A 12262-nucleotide genomic window follows, 5' to 3' on the forward strand; every position below is an offset into this window, starting at 1 on the left:
ATTGGCTATTTTGAACTGATTAAGGTGAAGAAATGTCTTCACTGGGTGAGTTGTGGATCTTTGCTATTCTCTACCCTACAGCGGCGGGTGCTCAGTCACTGCATACATTCGAGACAGAAATTGATAGACTTTTGAACATTAGAAAAATCGAGGGATGGGATGTAGAGTTTTTTTTTAAAAAAATTTTAAGTGCCCAATTCTTTTTTTTTCCCAATTAAGGGGCAATTTAGCGTGGCCGGTCCACCTACCCTGCACATCTTTGTGTTGTGGGGGTGAGACACGGGGAGAATGTGTAAATTCCACACGGACAGTGACCCGGGGTCGGGATCGAACCTGAGTCCTAGTCACTGTGAGGCAGCAGTGCTAACCACTGTGCCACCCAAGGGCTTCTGCACTGTAAATTCTCTGATTCTCTCTCTCTGATGTGGAGAGAGGATCAGCCTTAATCTGGTTGAACGGTGCAGCATGCCCAAACGGCCAAATGGCCAATTCTTGCTGCTATTTCCTACACCTCAGTGGCCTGGTTAATATTTAGACATTCTCATTCAGAGAGCTTCTATTGTGGCAAATCATCTTGCGTCCAATCGCTGATTTAGAAATGTTTATCAAAAAAGTCCACAAAAATAAGCCTCTTAGTTCATGCTTAATTTAGCAAGATATCCAAAATGTTTAATTTTAAAAAATACCTATGTGAATCAAGTTTAGTGTAAAAATACATAGCACTTTGTGACGTGCCCTAACTATCAGACGACGTTTGATTTTTGCAACTATCCCCCCTCCTAACAGCACAAATATCACTGATTTATCATTTTATGGATCGCTCTTCTTTACAATTCAGTGTTTCAAGTAACGGTTTTACATAGAACTCTCATCTATAGAAAGGATTTCAAAACTTTACTGGTTTCAATAAATCCAGTCGGTAAGTACCTGTGAAAATATATCCGCTTTTACACTGACAGCTGTTTCATTAGGATTTGATGCTCATTATTAACACCACTTTAATCCTCTCGGATGTTCAGACCAGCTTTTGGAGGATGAAGTTGAGCACTTGGTGGAGGAGCCGAATAGCAGGTTGGGCAACAGCATAATGGTCTGGAAGCATAGCTTCCACTGTGGCACTTTGGATGTAATACCTACGACAAGCGTGCAAAGGGAAAGAAGCAATCAATAAAACATTCATAGTTTTCATAGAATTTACAGTGCAGAAGGAGGCCATTCAGCCCATCGAGTCTGCACCGGCTCTTGGAAAGAGCACCCTACCCAAGGTCAACACCTCCACCCTATTCCCATAACCCAGTAACCCCACCCAACACTAAGGGCAATTTTGGACACTAAGGGCAATTTATCATGGCCAATCCACCTAACCTGCACATCTTTGGACTGAGAGGGGAAACCGGAGCACCTGGAGGAAACCCACGCACACACGGGGAGGATGTGCAGACTCCACACAGACAGTGACCCAAGCCGGAATCGAACCTGGGACCCTGGAGGTGTGCCCCCCATGCAAACACAATTCAACAACCCCACCCCACCCCATTGTCGAAACAGTACCCAGGTACTGCCAGGAGGCAGTGCCCAGGCATGACCCTCTCCCCACTGAGAGATGCGCTCACCTGAGCTCCTCTTGGAGGTCTGCTCGCCAGGTGTCTGTCCTGGGGGAACTGGTCGGGATACACACTGGTCTGCCCTCATGCCATCGGAAATGGACTTTAAAGGACGGGGAGAATGATTCAGGTATAGTGGCCTGATAATTATATCGCTACATCCATGAGAGGGGACAATCACATCATGTATTTCCATCAGCGTGAAACGCTATTTGGACATCTTGAGAGATTCCTCCCCGTCGCCAAACTCGCCCAACGTAAATGGGAATGGAATATCCTGGCACAAGAATCTGGTCACCTACCCGATTATCTCTTTATTTGACTCAGTGTCAACTTCTATCTGATGGCATGCCATGAAATGTTTTTTAAACAATTTTCTTTTAATTTTAGAGTACCCAAATATTTTTTTTCCAATTAAGGGGCAATTTAGTGTGACCAATCCACCTACTCTGCACATTTTTGGGTTGTGGGGGCAAAACCCACGCAGACACGGGGAGAATGTGCAAACTCCACACGGACAGTGACCCAGAGCCGGGATCGAACCTGGGACCTCAGTGCCGTGAGGCAGCTGTGCTAACCACTAGGCCACCGTGCTGCCCGCCATGAAATGTTTTACGATGTTTTAAAAATGCAGCTTTCTGTTGGTCTTCTTTCATTGAACCATCATTCCTTTGATCAATGTCGCATCAAAATCCTGAAACACCCCTTCACCATGTGCCCTGCAGCAGTTATGAACCTACTTGAGGGGCAGCACGGGGCGCAGTGGTTAGCAATGGGACTATGGCGCTGAAGACCCGGGTTCGAATCCCAGCCCTGGGTCACTGTTTGTGTTGAGTTTGCACATTCTCCCAGTGTCTGCGTGGGTTTCACCCCCACAATCCAAAGATGTGCGGGGTAGGTGGATTGGCCATGGTAAATTGCCCCTTTATTGGAAAAAAATAATTGGGTACTCTAAATTTATATTTCAAAAAGGAACCTACTTGAGGGCAGATAAGGATGTGTAATAAATGCTGGCCCTGCCAACAACGCTCCTTATCCCAAGTATATATTTTTTCAGAGAAACCAGACTTTACGACCGGCAGCAGTATTCCAGGAGTAGGGAATTGGGTGGGAGGCAGAGTGTGGGAAAATAAAATCAGCCAGAAAGTTTGGTTGTCTGGATATCGGATAAGGCCGACAAGAGCGCTGGCTGTGATATCCTGCGCCAAAGGCCTGTCCAGATACAATCGGGTGGGAGGTTGGAGAGCTGCCAGTATCCAACAAACCACACTCCAGCATCAATTACTGTCTCCAAAAAAGATCAGGAGCAGAAAGCTGAATTTAAAAAAAAATACACCTTCAACAAAAATTTTAATTTACTGCAAAATAGTTTATTTTCTTCAATAAGTGGCAATAATTCATAGTCAAGTAACAAATTCAAAATCAATAAACTAATCTTCCAGTTTGACAGAAAGTCACTTTGTGTAACAGTTTTACACGGGATTATACAGCACAGAAACAGGTCATTCGACCCACCTGTCCATGCTGGCATTTATGCTCCACTTGAGCCTCCTCCCATCTTTCCTAATCTAAATCTATCATTGTAACCCACTTCTCCCTCATATGCTTCCCCTTAACTGCATCGTTGGTACAAATTAACATGACATATGTTTTTACTGCTTGCTTTCCATTCTGTCATGACGACTAATGGCTGGGCTTATAAATACCAAATTCTTTTGGGTCCTTGCCAATAGATTTATTCTCCAACAAATATTGATTTTGATGCAGCTAATGGCTACGGCATTTATTAAACGGACTTTACGATCTGTAATGAACAATAAGTGGCCCTGCACCACCATGTGGAATGTTTGCGATGAACACAATTAAAACATCCAAACGCAATCACACTTCAAATGGTAGGGATGCAATCCTCGAACTGATATGAGTGCTTTGATCAGCAAACACATGACATTCCAGTTAGTTAATATGATTCTTAAACCGAGAGCAACTCACATAATCTTCTAGGATGACACAAGGATACAATGATGTCCTCGTTTGTGACTTTCTCTCGGATGTCAGCAAGATACTGGGGCACGATTCAGCAGACTCAAGTTAAAAGTCCGCTGAATGGCACGTTAGGTGAAGGAGCTAAGAAACACCCCACTATTCAACGGCACTTTGCCTATTTCTGGCCTTAACAAGGAATTCCATGTCAAGTCCACCCTTTTAAGTTATTTCTTGCACTGGCGAGCCCTGCTCAGCCAGCACAGGAAGCCTACTCCTGGATTGGGGCGGCATTTTTAAAGGTAGCCCTGATCTTTTGACTGCCCTCTGTGACCCCACTGTGGCCACAGGACCCCATCCAACCTACCCCTTCTGGGGTCCTTGAGCCTCTCCGCACCCCATCACTTATACGCAAGGCCCTCCCAGGTCCGACTCCTGGCATGGGTAATCTGGCACCTGAGTACCTTGGCTGTGCCAAGGTGCCACCTTGCCCAGTGTTCGACCACCCAGGGGCCTCAACTCCCCAGCGAGATGCCCCGAGGTGCCATCATGACTGGTTCACGACCTTTGTGAACCAGTACCAAACGGCACCCAGTTGAGGCCTCTCGGCGAGGCCGGCAAATCCCAGGCCCCGCGTAATTTGGAACAGTGCATTTTTAAATGAGCCTAATGGAGATTCTGTTGAATCTCACAAGATTAGAGTCGCAAATCTCGATCCAGGCCTCGTGAAATTCAATGCCCTCGGCCCAACACGATGAGACCGCTGAATCGCGCCCCAGAATATAATACAACGGCAACATGACAGACGTTGGAATCAGCAGCACCTTTGGAGAGAGAGAAACACCAGTTAATGGCCGGGACTGTCCGGCTGCCCTGCAGCAGGTTTTCCCGCAGTAAGGGCAGCATGGTGGCGCAGTGGGTTAGCACTGAGGTCCCAGGTCCGATCCCGGCCCTGGGTCACTGTCTGTGTGGAGTTTTCACATTCTCCCCATGTTGGTGTGGTTTTCGGCCCCACAACCCAAAAATGTGCAAGCTAGGTGGATTGGCCACGCTAAATTGCCTCTTAATTGGTAAAAATGAATTGGGTACTCTAAATTTAAAAAAAAAGAAGGAAAAAAAAGGTTTTCCCGCAGTGGAGGGGGCTCATAATTGGTCCGGTGGGATCTGCTAGCTCCGTCAAAGTAAATGGTCATTTCTTTTAATATAAATTTAGAGCACCCAATTATTTTTTTCCAATTAAGGGGCAATTTAGCGTAGCCAATCCACCTACTCTGCACATCTTTGGGTTGTGGGGTGAAGCTCATGCAGACACGGGAACAGTGACCCAGGGCTGGGATCGAACCCTGTTCCTCAGCGCCTCAGACAGCAGTGCTAACCACTGCGCCATCATGCTGCCCCACCCAATGGCCATTTGTGTTGCTCACCAGCCAAGCTTCTGGAAAACCCCTTCAGCGGGACTAGACAATCCCGCCAGCGGAATGACTGGAAAGTCCCACGTAATATTTTAGGAAGAAGACCTTTTGTCAGAATGGGAAAAAGCTACAGACATTATCAGTTTTAAGCAAACAAGAGCCAGAGAGAGGAAGGGAAGGACAAAAGGGAAGGCCTGTGCTCGGAAGGAAGGCAGGAGAGATTAATTGACAAAAGGGATGATGGAGAAAAAGGGGGTGGTTACAGGATAAATAAAGAAATGAAAGTGGGGTCTAGATCCAGCACCGTCCCCTACCAGGGATCTGTGGTGTGTGTGAATTGGGCAAGCAACAGGGTGTCTCTTCAACTAGCCAGAGTGAGGTATCTAAAAACCCTGGAGGCGGAAATCCCGTCCCGAGAATTTGAAGTTCACATCCATATTTTCAAATCCCTCCAAGGCCTCACTCCTCCCTATCGCTGTAATCTCCTTCATCCCCCGCATCCCTCCAAGGAGTCTGCGCTCCTCTAATTGTGGCTTTGTGTGAATGTCCGATTTTAATTGCTCCATGATTGGTGGCTCTGTCTTCAGTTACTAGGCCCCAAGCTCTGGACTTTCTCTCCCTAAACCTATCCATCTCTCTCCCCTGCGCTCCTCCTTTAGAACATGTTTTGGTCAACTGATACATCCTAATATATCCTCATGTGGCTCGGTGTCATATTTTACTTTAGAATGCTCCTGTAAGCACCTTGGGACATTTTGTGACATTAAAGGCATGATAGAAATGTAAGTTGTTATTGTTGATGACGTTCTTTGGGTGGGGAGGCGAGGTGAGAAGGAAATCTTCCAACTATATTCATCTGGCCTATATGTGAGTCCAGATCCACAGCAAAATGGCTGACTCTTAACTGACCTCTGAAATGGCCTAGCAAGCCACCGCAGCCAAGTATCATTAGGGATGGGCAACAAATGCTGGCCCTGCCCACATCCCATGAATGAAGAAAAAAATTCAATCATGACTTCCAAAGGAAATTGGAGAAACACATGAAAAGGAATCACATGGAAAGAACAGGGGGATGGGACTTACTAACTGGACAGCTTCTTCGAAAGCAATGGCCAAATGGCTTCCTTCTGTGCTGTAAGACTCTACAATACTAGTTGCTGACAGGCTGTTAATGTAATAGAGTGGAAATTAAGTTCTTATTTCCAAAGGTCAAATGGAAGACTGTTTTGAACGAAAGGCTCATTAATAAGACGGTGAGGTTTTCAAACGTACAACACAAGATTTTGTTGGTAATCATGAATAGTAGTTTTCCTCCAACGAGGAATTTCAACCCCACAGTCAACGTGCTGAATAGGGAGGCAAATGACATCCTTTCCTTACCTGAACTCTTCATTGTATTTATTCCTGATGTGTTCCGCCAAGTTACTGCCATACTGGATGCAGGTATTCAGGATGTAGAATTGTTGAAAAAGGAGCAATGCCTGAGTGGGGCTCATGATGTACACTGGAGGCAGCACCATCTTAATGATGTGTTTCATCATATGATCAATGAAAGCCAACTGAAAGAGAAATATTTACATTATAGAAATTTATTTCTTATAACAAGAAATATATAATGAAAATATATACGCAGAACAACAGAAATATATGCATTATAACAGAAATACATTGGGCAGCACAGTGGCTCAGTGGATAGTACTACTGCCTCAAGGCACCGAGGGTACTGCTGCCTCAAGGCACCGAGGGTACTGCTGCCTCAAGGCACCGAGGGTACTGCTGCCTCAAGGCACCGAGGGTACTACTGCCTCAAGGCGCCGAGGGTACTACTGCCTCAAGGCGCCGAGGGTACTGCTGCCTCAAGGCACCGAGGGTACTGCTGCCTCAAGGCACCGAGGGTACTGCTGCCTCAAGGCACCGAGGGTACTGCTGCCTCAAGGCACCGAGGGTACTGCTGCCTCAAGGCACCGAGGGTACTGCTGCCTCAAGGCACCGAGGGTACTGCTGCCTCAAGGCGCCGAGGGTACTGCTGCCTCAAGGCGCCGAGGTCCCAGGTTCGATCCCAGCCCTGGTTCACTGTCTGTGTAGAGTTTACACATTCTCCCAGTTTTGCCCCCACAACACAAAGATGTGCAGGGTTGGGCAAAAGTGAAGAACAATTTACATTTCAGCAGATTCTTTCTAGAACAGGAGGGAGTGGGTTGTTAATGGCATGTTAATGATATTGTGAAGATACACATGTGGCGGGCACTGTTTAATAAAGTGCTTAGAGCAGCGTTTATCAAACGTTTTTGCCTGAGACCCATTTTTACCAACCTGCCATCCTTCAGGACACACACCGGCCAACCTTCCTGACCCACGGCGGCCGACATTCGCGAACCATGCCAGCCAGCACTCGCGACCAACACCGGCTGACCTTTGTGACCCACATTTTCTCTTACCTTTAATGCGAGAGGTGAGCCTGGGCTTATATTTAGAGCACTGCGGGGGGCTGGAATGTGTCATCAACCCCAAAACAACATTTTCATTTAAGTTTGCAAAGGTCCTTTAAATTTTCTTTCAATTATAGTGCGCTTTAAAGGACTATCAATTAATTGGCTTTTCTTTATTGGTTAGTTGTTTTTTGTTGTCGCTGGTATTCAAAAAGAGTATAAAGAGAGACTGATGGGCCACTGGGTTGGGAGGGAGGAAGCAGATAAATGTAAGCTGGATTCTGTGAAGGTATTAGTGTCTGGTTTCATACTTCACCAATTGGCTTGGGATTGACATAAGAAGGGAGAGGAAATAGGGGAGAATGTGCGAGTGGGGGGATAAAATAGAAGCAGGAGGAAGCCATTGAGTCCCTGGAGCCAGTTCCACCATTCAATGAGACAGTTGCTGATCTGTTATCTTAATACCACATACCCTACTGTGCCCCATATTCTTTTTTATTAATTTATGGGATGTGTGCGTCTCTGGTTAGGCCAGCATTTATTTCCATCCCTAGTTGCTCTTCAGAAGGTGGTGGTGAGCTGCCTTCTTAAACTGCTGCAGTCCTTGAGGTGTAGATACATCCAATGTGCTGTTACGGAGTGAGTTCCAGGATGGTGCCCCAGCGACAGTGAAGGAACAGTGATATATTTCGAAGTCAGGCTGGTGAGTGACTTGGAGGTGATGGGGTTCCCAGGTATCTGCTGCTCTTGTCCTTCTAGATCAGGGGTGGGCAAACTACGGCCCGCGGGCCGCATGCGGCCCGCCAAAGATATTTCTGCGGCCCACCAAGTCATTAAAAAAAAAAAAAAAAAAAAATTTTTTTTAAATTATTTTTTTTAAAAACTTTTTTTTAAGGTTAATGGGGGGGGGGGGGGGGGGCTGTTGGGTTACTTACTGGTATAGGGTGGATACGTTGACTTGAGTAGGGTGATCATTGCTCGGCACAACGTCGAGGGCCGAAGGGCCTGTTCTGTGCTGTACTGTTCTATGTTCTATATGAGGCGCCCAGAATCATAACCGGGTGAAGTAATTATTTTACTTAATATACTATGCGGCCCTTTGTGAATTGTGAATTTCTGAATGTGGCCCTTGCACGGAAAAGTTTGCCCACCCCTGTTCTAGATGGTAGTGATCGTGGGTTTGGAAGGTTCTGTCGAAGTAATCTTGGTGAGTTACTGCAGTGCATATTGTAGATGGTACACACGGCTGCCCAATGTTCATTTGGCAGTGGAGTGTTTGAATGTTTGTGGAAGGGAGCCGAGCGGGCTGCTCCTGGATTGTCGAGCTTGAGTGTAGGCAAGTGGAGAGTATTCCATTACACACCTGACTTGTGCCCCTTGTGGACAGGCTCTTTGGGGGAGGGGGGGGGGGTGAGTTACTCGCTATTGGATTCCTAGCCTTTGACCTGCGCTGGCAGCCACAGTAATAATATGGCTAGTCCAGTTCAGTTTCTGATCAATGATAACTCCTCAGAATGTTGATTGTAAGGGATTCAGCGATGGTAATGCCATTGAATGTCAAGGGGCGGTGGTTAGATTCTCTCTTGTAAGAGATGGTCATTGCCTGGCACTTGTGTGTCGCGAATGTAACTTGCCACGTCTCAGCCCAACCCTGAATATTGTCCAGATCTTGCTGCATTTGAACATGAACCCCTTCAGTATCTGAGGAGTCGCGAATGGTGCTGAACATTGTGCAGTCATCCAGAAACATCCCCACTTCATGATGGAAGGGAGGTTATTGATGAAGCAGCTGAAGGTGGTTGGGCCTGGGACACTACCCTGAGGTACTCCTGCAGTTATGTCCTGGAGCTAAGATGATTGACCTCAAACCATCTTCCTTTGTGCCAGGTTTGACTCCAACCAGCGGAAAGTTTTCTCCTGATTCCCATTGACTCCAGTTTAGCTCGGGCTCCTTGATGCCACACTCATCAAATACTACCTTGATGTCAAGGGCAGTCACTGTCACCTCACCTCTGGCATTCAGCTTTTTTGTCCATGTTTGAACCAAGGCTGTAATGAGGTCAGGAGCTGAGAGACCCCCAAACTGAGCACCAGTGAGCAGGTTATTGCTGAGTGAGTGCAGCTTGATAGCACTGTTGATGACTCCTTTCATCACTTTGCTGATAATGGAGAGTAGACAGATAGGGCGGTATTTGGCTGGGTTGGATTTGTCTTGTTTTTTGTGTACATGAACACCTGGGCAATTTTCCATCTTGCCGGGTAGATGCCAATGTTGTAGCTGTACTTGGAACAGCTCGGTTAGGGGTGCGGCCAGTTTTGGAACACAAGTCTTCAGTGCTATTGCCAGGAAATCGTCAGGGCCCATAGCTTTTGCAGTATCCAGTGCCTTCAGCCGTTTCTTGATATCACGTGGAGTGAATGGTATTGGTTGAGGACTGACATCTGTGATGCTGGGGACCTCCGGAGGAGACCGAGATGGATCATCCACTCGGCACTTCTGGCTGAAGATTGTTGCGAATGCCTGAGTCTTATTTTTTGCACAAATGTGCTGGGCTCCTTCATCGTTAAGGATGGGGATATGTGTGGAGCCTCCTCCTCCAGTGAGTTGTTTAATTGTCCACCACCATTCACGGTTGAATGTGGCAGGACTATAGAGCTTTGATCTGATGCGTCTGTCGTGGAAACGCTTAGCTCTGTCTATTACTTGCTGCTTATGCTGTTTGGATGAGAATGTCGGAGGCATGGTTCGTAAGTTTGCAGATGACACCAGGATTGGTGGCATAGTGGATATTGAAGAAGGATATATAAGATTGCAACAGGATCTTGGCCAATTGAACCAGTCGGCCGATGAATGGCAGATGAATGGCAGCTGGATAGGCTGGGACCTTTTTCCTTGGAGCGTAGGAGGCTTAGGGTGATCTTATAGAGTCTATAAAATATATTTTCTTTAAGGTAGAGGAATCTAGAACTAGAGGGCATAGGTTTAAGATGCGAGGGGAGAGATACAAAAGAGACCAGAGGGGAAATATTTTCACAGAGGGTGCTGAACATCTGGAATGGGTTGCCAGAGGCATTGGTAGAGGCGAGTACAATGTTTTTCTTTAAAGAGCAGTTAGACATCTACATGGGCAGGGTGAGCGATATGGCCAAATGCGGGCAAGTGAGACTAGCTTAGCGATAGAAACTGGGCGGCATGAACAAGCTGGGCCGAAGGGCCTGTTTCCTTGCTGTCAACATCTATGACTCTATGGCACACAAGGAGTCCTGTGTTGTAGCTTCACCAGATGACACCCCATTTTTCGGTATGCCTGATGTTGCTCCTGGCATGCTCTCCTGCACTCTTCATTGAACCAGGGTTGATCCCCTGGCTTGGTGATAATGGTAAAGTGGGAGTTATGCCAGGCATGAGGTTGCAGATTGTGGTTGAATACAATTCTGCTGCTGCTGATGGCCCACAGTGCATCATGGATGCCCAGTTTTGAGTTGCTAGATATGTTCAAAGTCTATTCCATTTAGCACGGTGGTAGTGCCACACAATACAATGGAGGGTATCCTGAATGTGAAGATGGGACTTTGTCATCACAAGGACTGTCTGATGGTCACTTCTACCGATACTATCATGGATAGATGCACCTGCAGCAGGCAGATTGGTGAGGATGAGGTCAAGTATATTGTTTCTTCTTGTTGGTTCCCTCCACCTCTTGCAGTCACAGTCCAGCAGCTATGTCTTTTAAGACACGGCCAACTCGTTCTGTGGTGTACTGCTGAGCCACTCTTGGTGATTGATATTGGAGTCCCCCACCGAGAGCATTTTCTGCACCCTTGCCACCCTCGATGCTTCTTCCAAGTAGTATTCAACATGGAGGTGTACTGATTCTCTGCACATTCTCCCCGTGTCTGCGTGCCTCCGGGTGCTCCGGTTTCCTTCCACAAGTCCCGAAAGACGTGCTTGTTAGATGAATTGGACATTCTGAATTCTCCCTCCGTGTACTCTAACAGTGTGGTGAGTGTGGCGACGAGGGAATTTGCGCAGTAACTTCATCGCAATGTTAATGTAAGTCGTGTGACAATAATAAAGATTATTATTATTCTATGGATAACAAAAATCCATCAACCTCCAGATTAAAAATTACAACTGATCTCGCATCAATTGTGGCAGAGTTTCAAACCTCTACCATCCTTTCTGTAGACATGTTTCTCAAATTCACTCCTGAAAAATATGGTTCTCATTTTTACACTATGCCCCCTAAGTCTATACTTCCCAACCAGCCGAAATAGTTTCCTTCTATACACCCTGTCAGTTTCCCCTTAACATCTTGAAAATGTCGATCAAATCATTCCTCAATCTTTTATTCCAGGGTTACAGCCCTAGTTTGTGTAATCTCTCCGTATAACAGTACCCCAGGTGTTGTTGAATCAGGGCTTCTATCCCTTTGTATTCCAGTCTCCAAGGGCCAACATTCCATTAGCCTTTTTGATTATTATCTGCACTTGTTGATGGCATTTTAATGTACTTGGACCAAAAATCTGTTTGACCCTCTTTTCAGAGGGAGGCTGTGGGGAAGAATTTGAATGAGGAGCTTATGAGTGTATGGGGACACGTGGCCTAGTGGTTAGCACAGCTGCCTCACAGCGCTGAGGTCCCAGGTTCGAAACCGGCTCTGGGTCACTGTCCGTGTGCAGTTTGCATATTCTCCCTGTGTCTGCGTGGGTTGCGTCCCCACAACCCAAAAATGTGCAGAGTAGGTGGATTGGCCACACTAAATTGCCCCTTAATTAGAAAAAATAATTGGGTAATCTAAATTTAAAAAAATTTTTTTTTTTTAAATGAGTG

The 12262-nt window shown here is 46.4% G+C and overlaps 1 protein-coding gene across 2 annotated transcripts in view; it reads right to left on the minus strand.

The window, feature by feature from the left end:
- Positions 1–877: 877 nt before the first annotated feature.
- c20h12orf56 (chromosome 20 C12orf56 homolog) overlaps positions 878–12262 on the minus strand; it is a 56836-nt gene continuing 45451 nt past the window's right edge. For both annotated transcript variants that reach the window (XM_038780791.1, XM_038780792.1), the window contains 2 exons: positions 6380–6558; positions 878–1133 (listed from right to left, as the gene is read on the minus strand). In XM_038780791.1, the coding sequence (XP_038636719.1) occupies positions 1016–1133; positions 6380–6558 (297 nt within the window). In that variant the 3' untranslated portion in view covers positions 878–1015. The remainder of the gene's footprint in view (positions 1134–6379; positions 6559–12262) is intronic.

Source organism: Scyliorhinus canicula, chromosome 20 (genome assembly GCF_902713615.1).
Source record: "Scyliorhinus canicula chromosome 20, sScyCan1.1, whole genome shotgun sequence".
NCBI classification, from domain to species: Eukaryota; Metazoa; Chordata; class Chondrichthyes; order Carcharhiniformes; family Scyliorhinidae; genus Scyliorhinus; species Scyliorhinus canicula.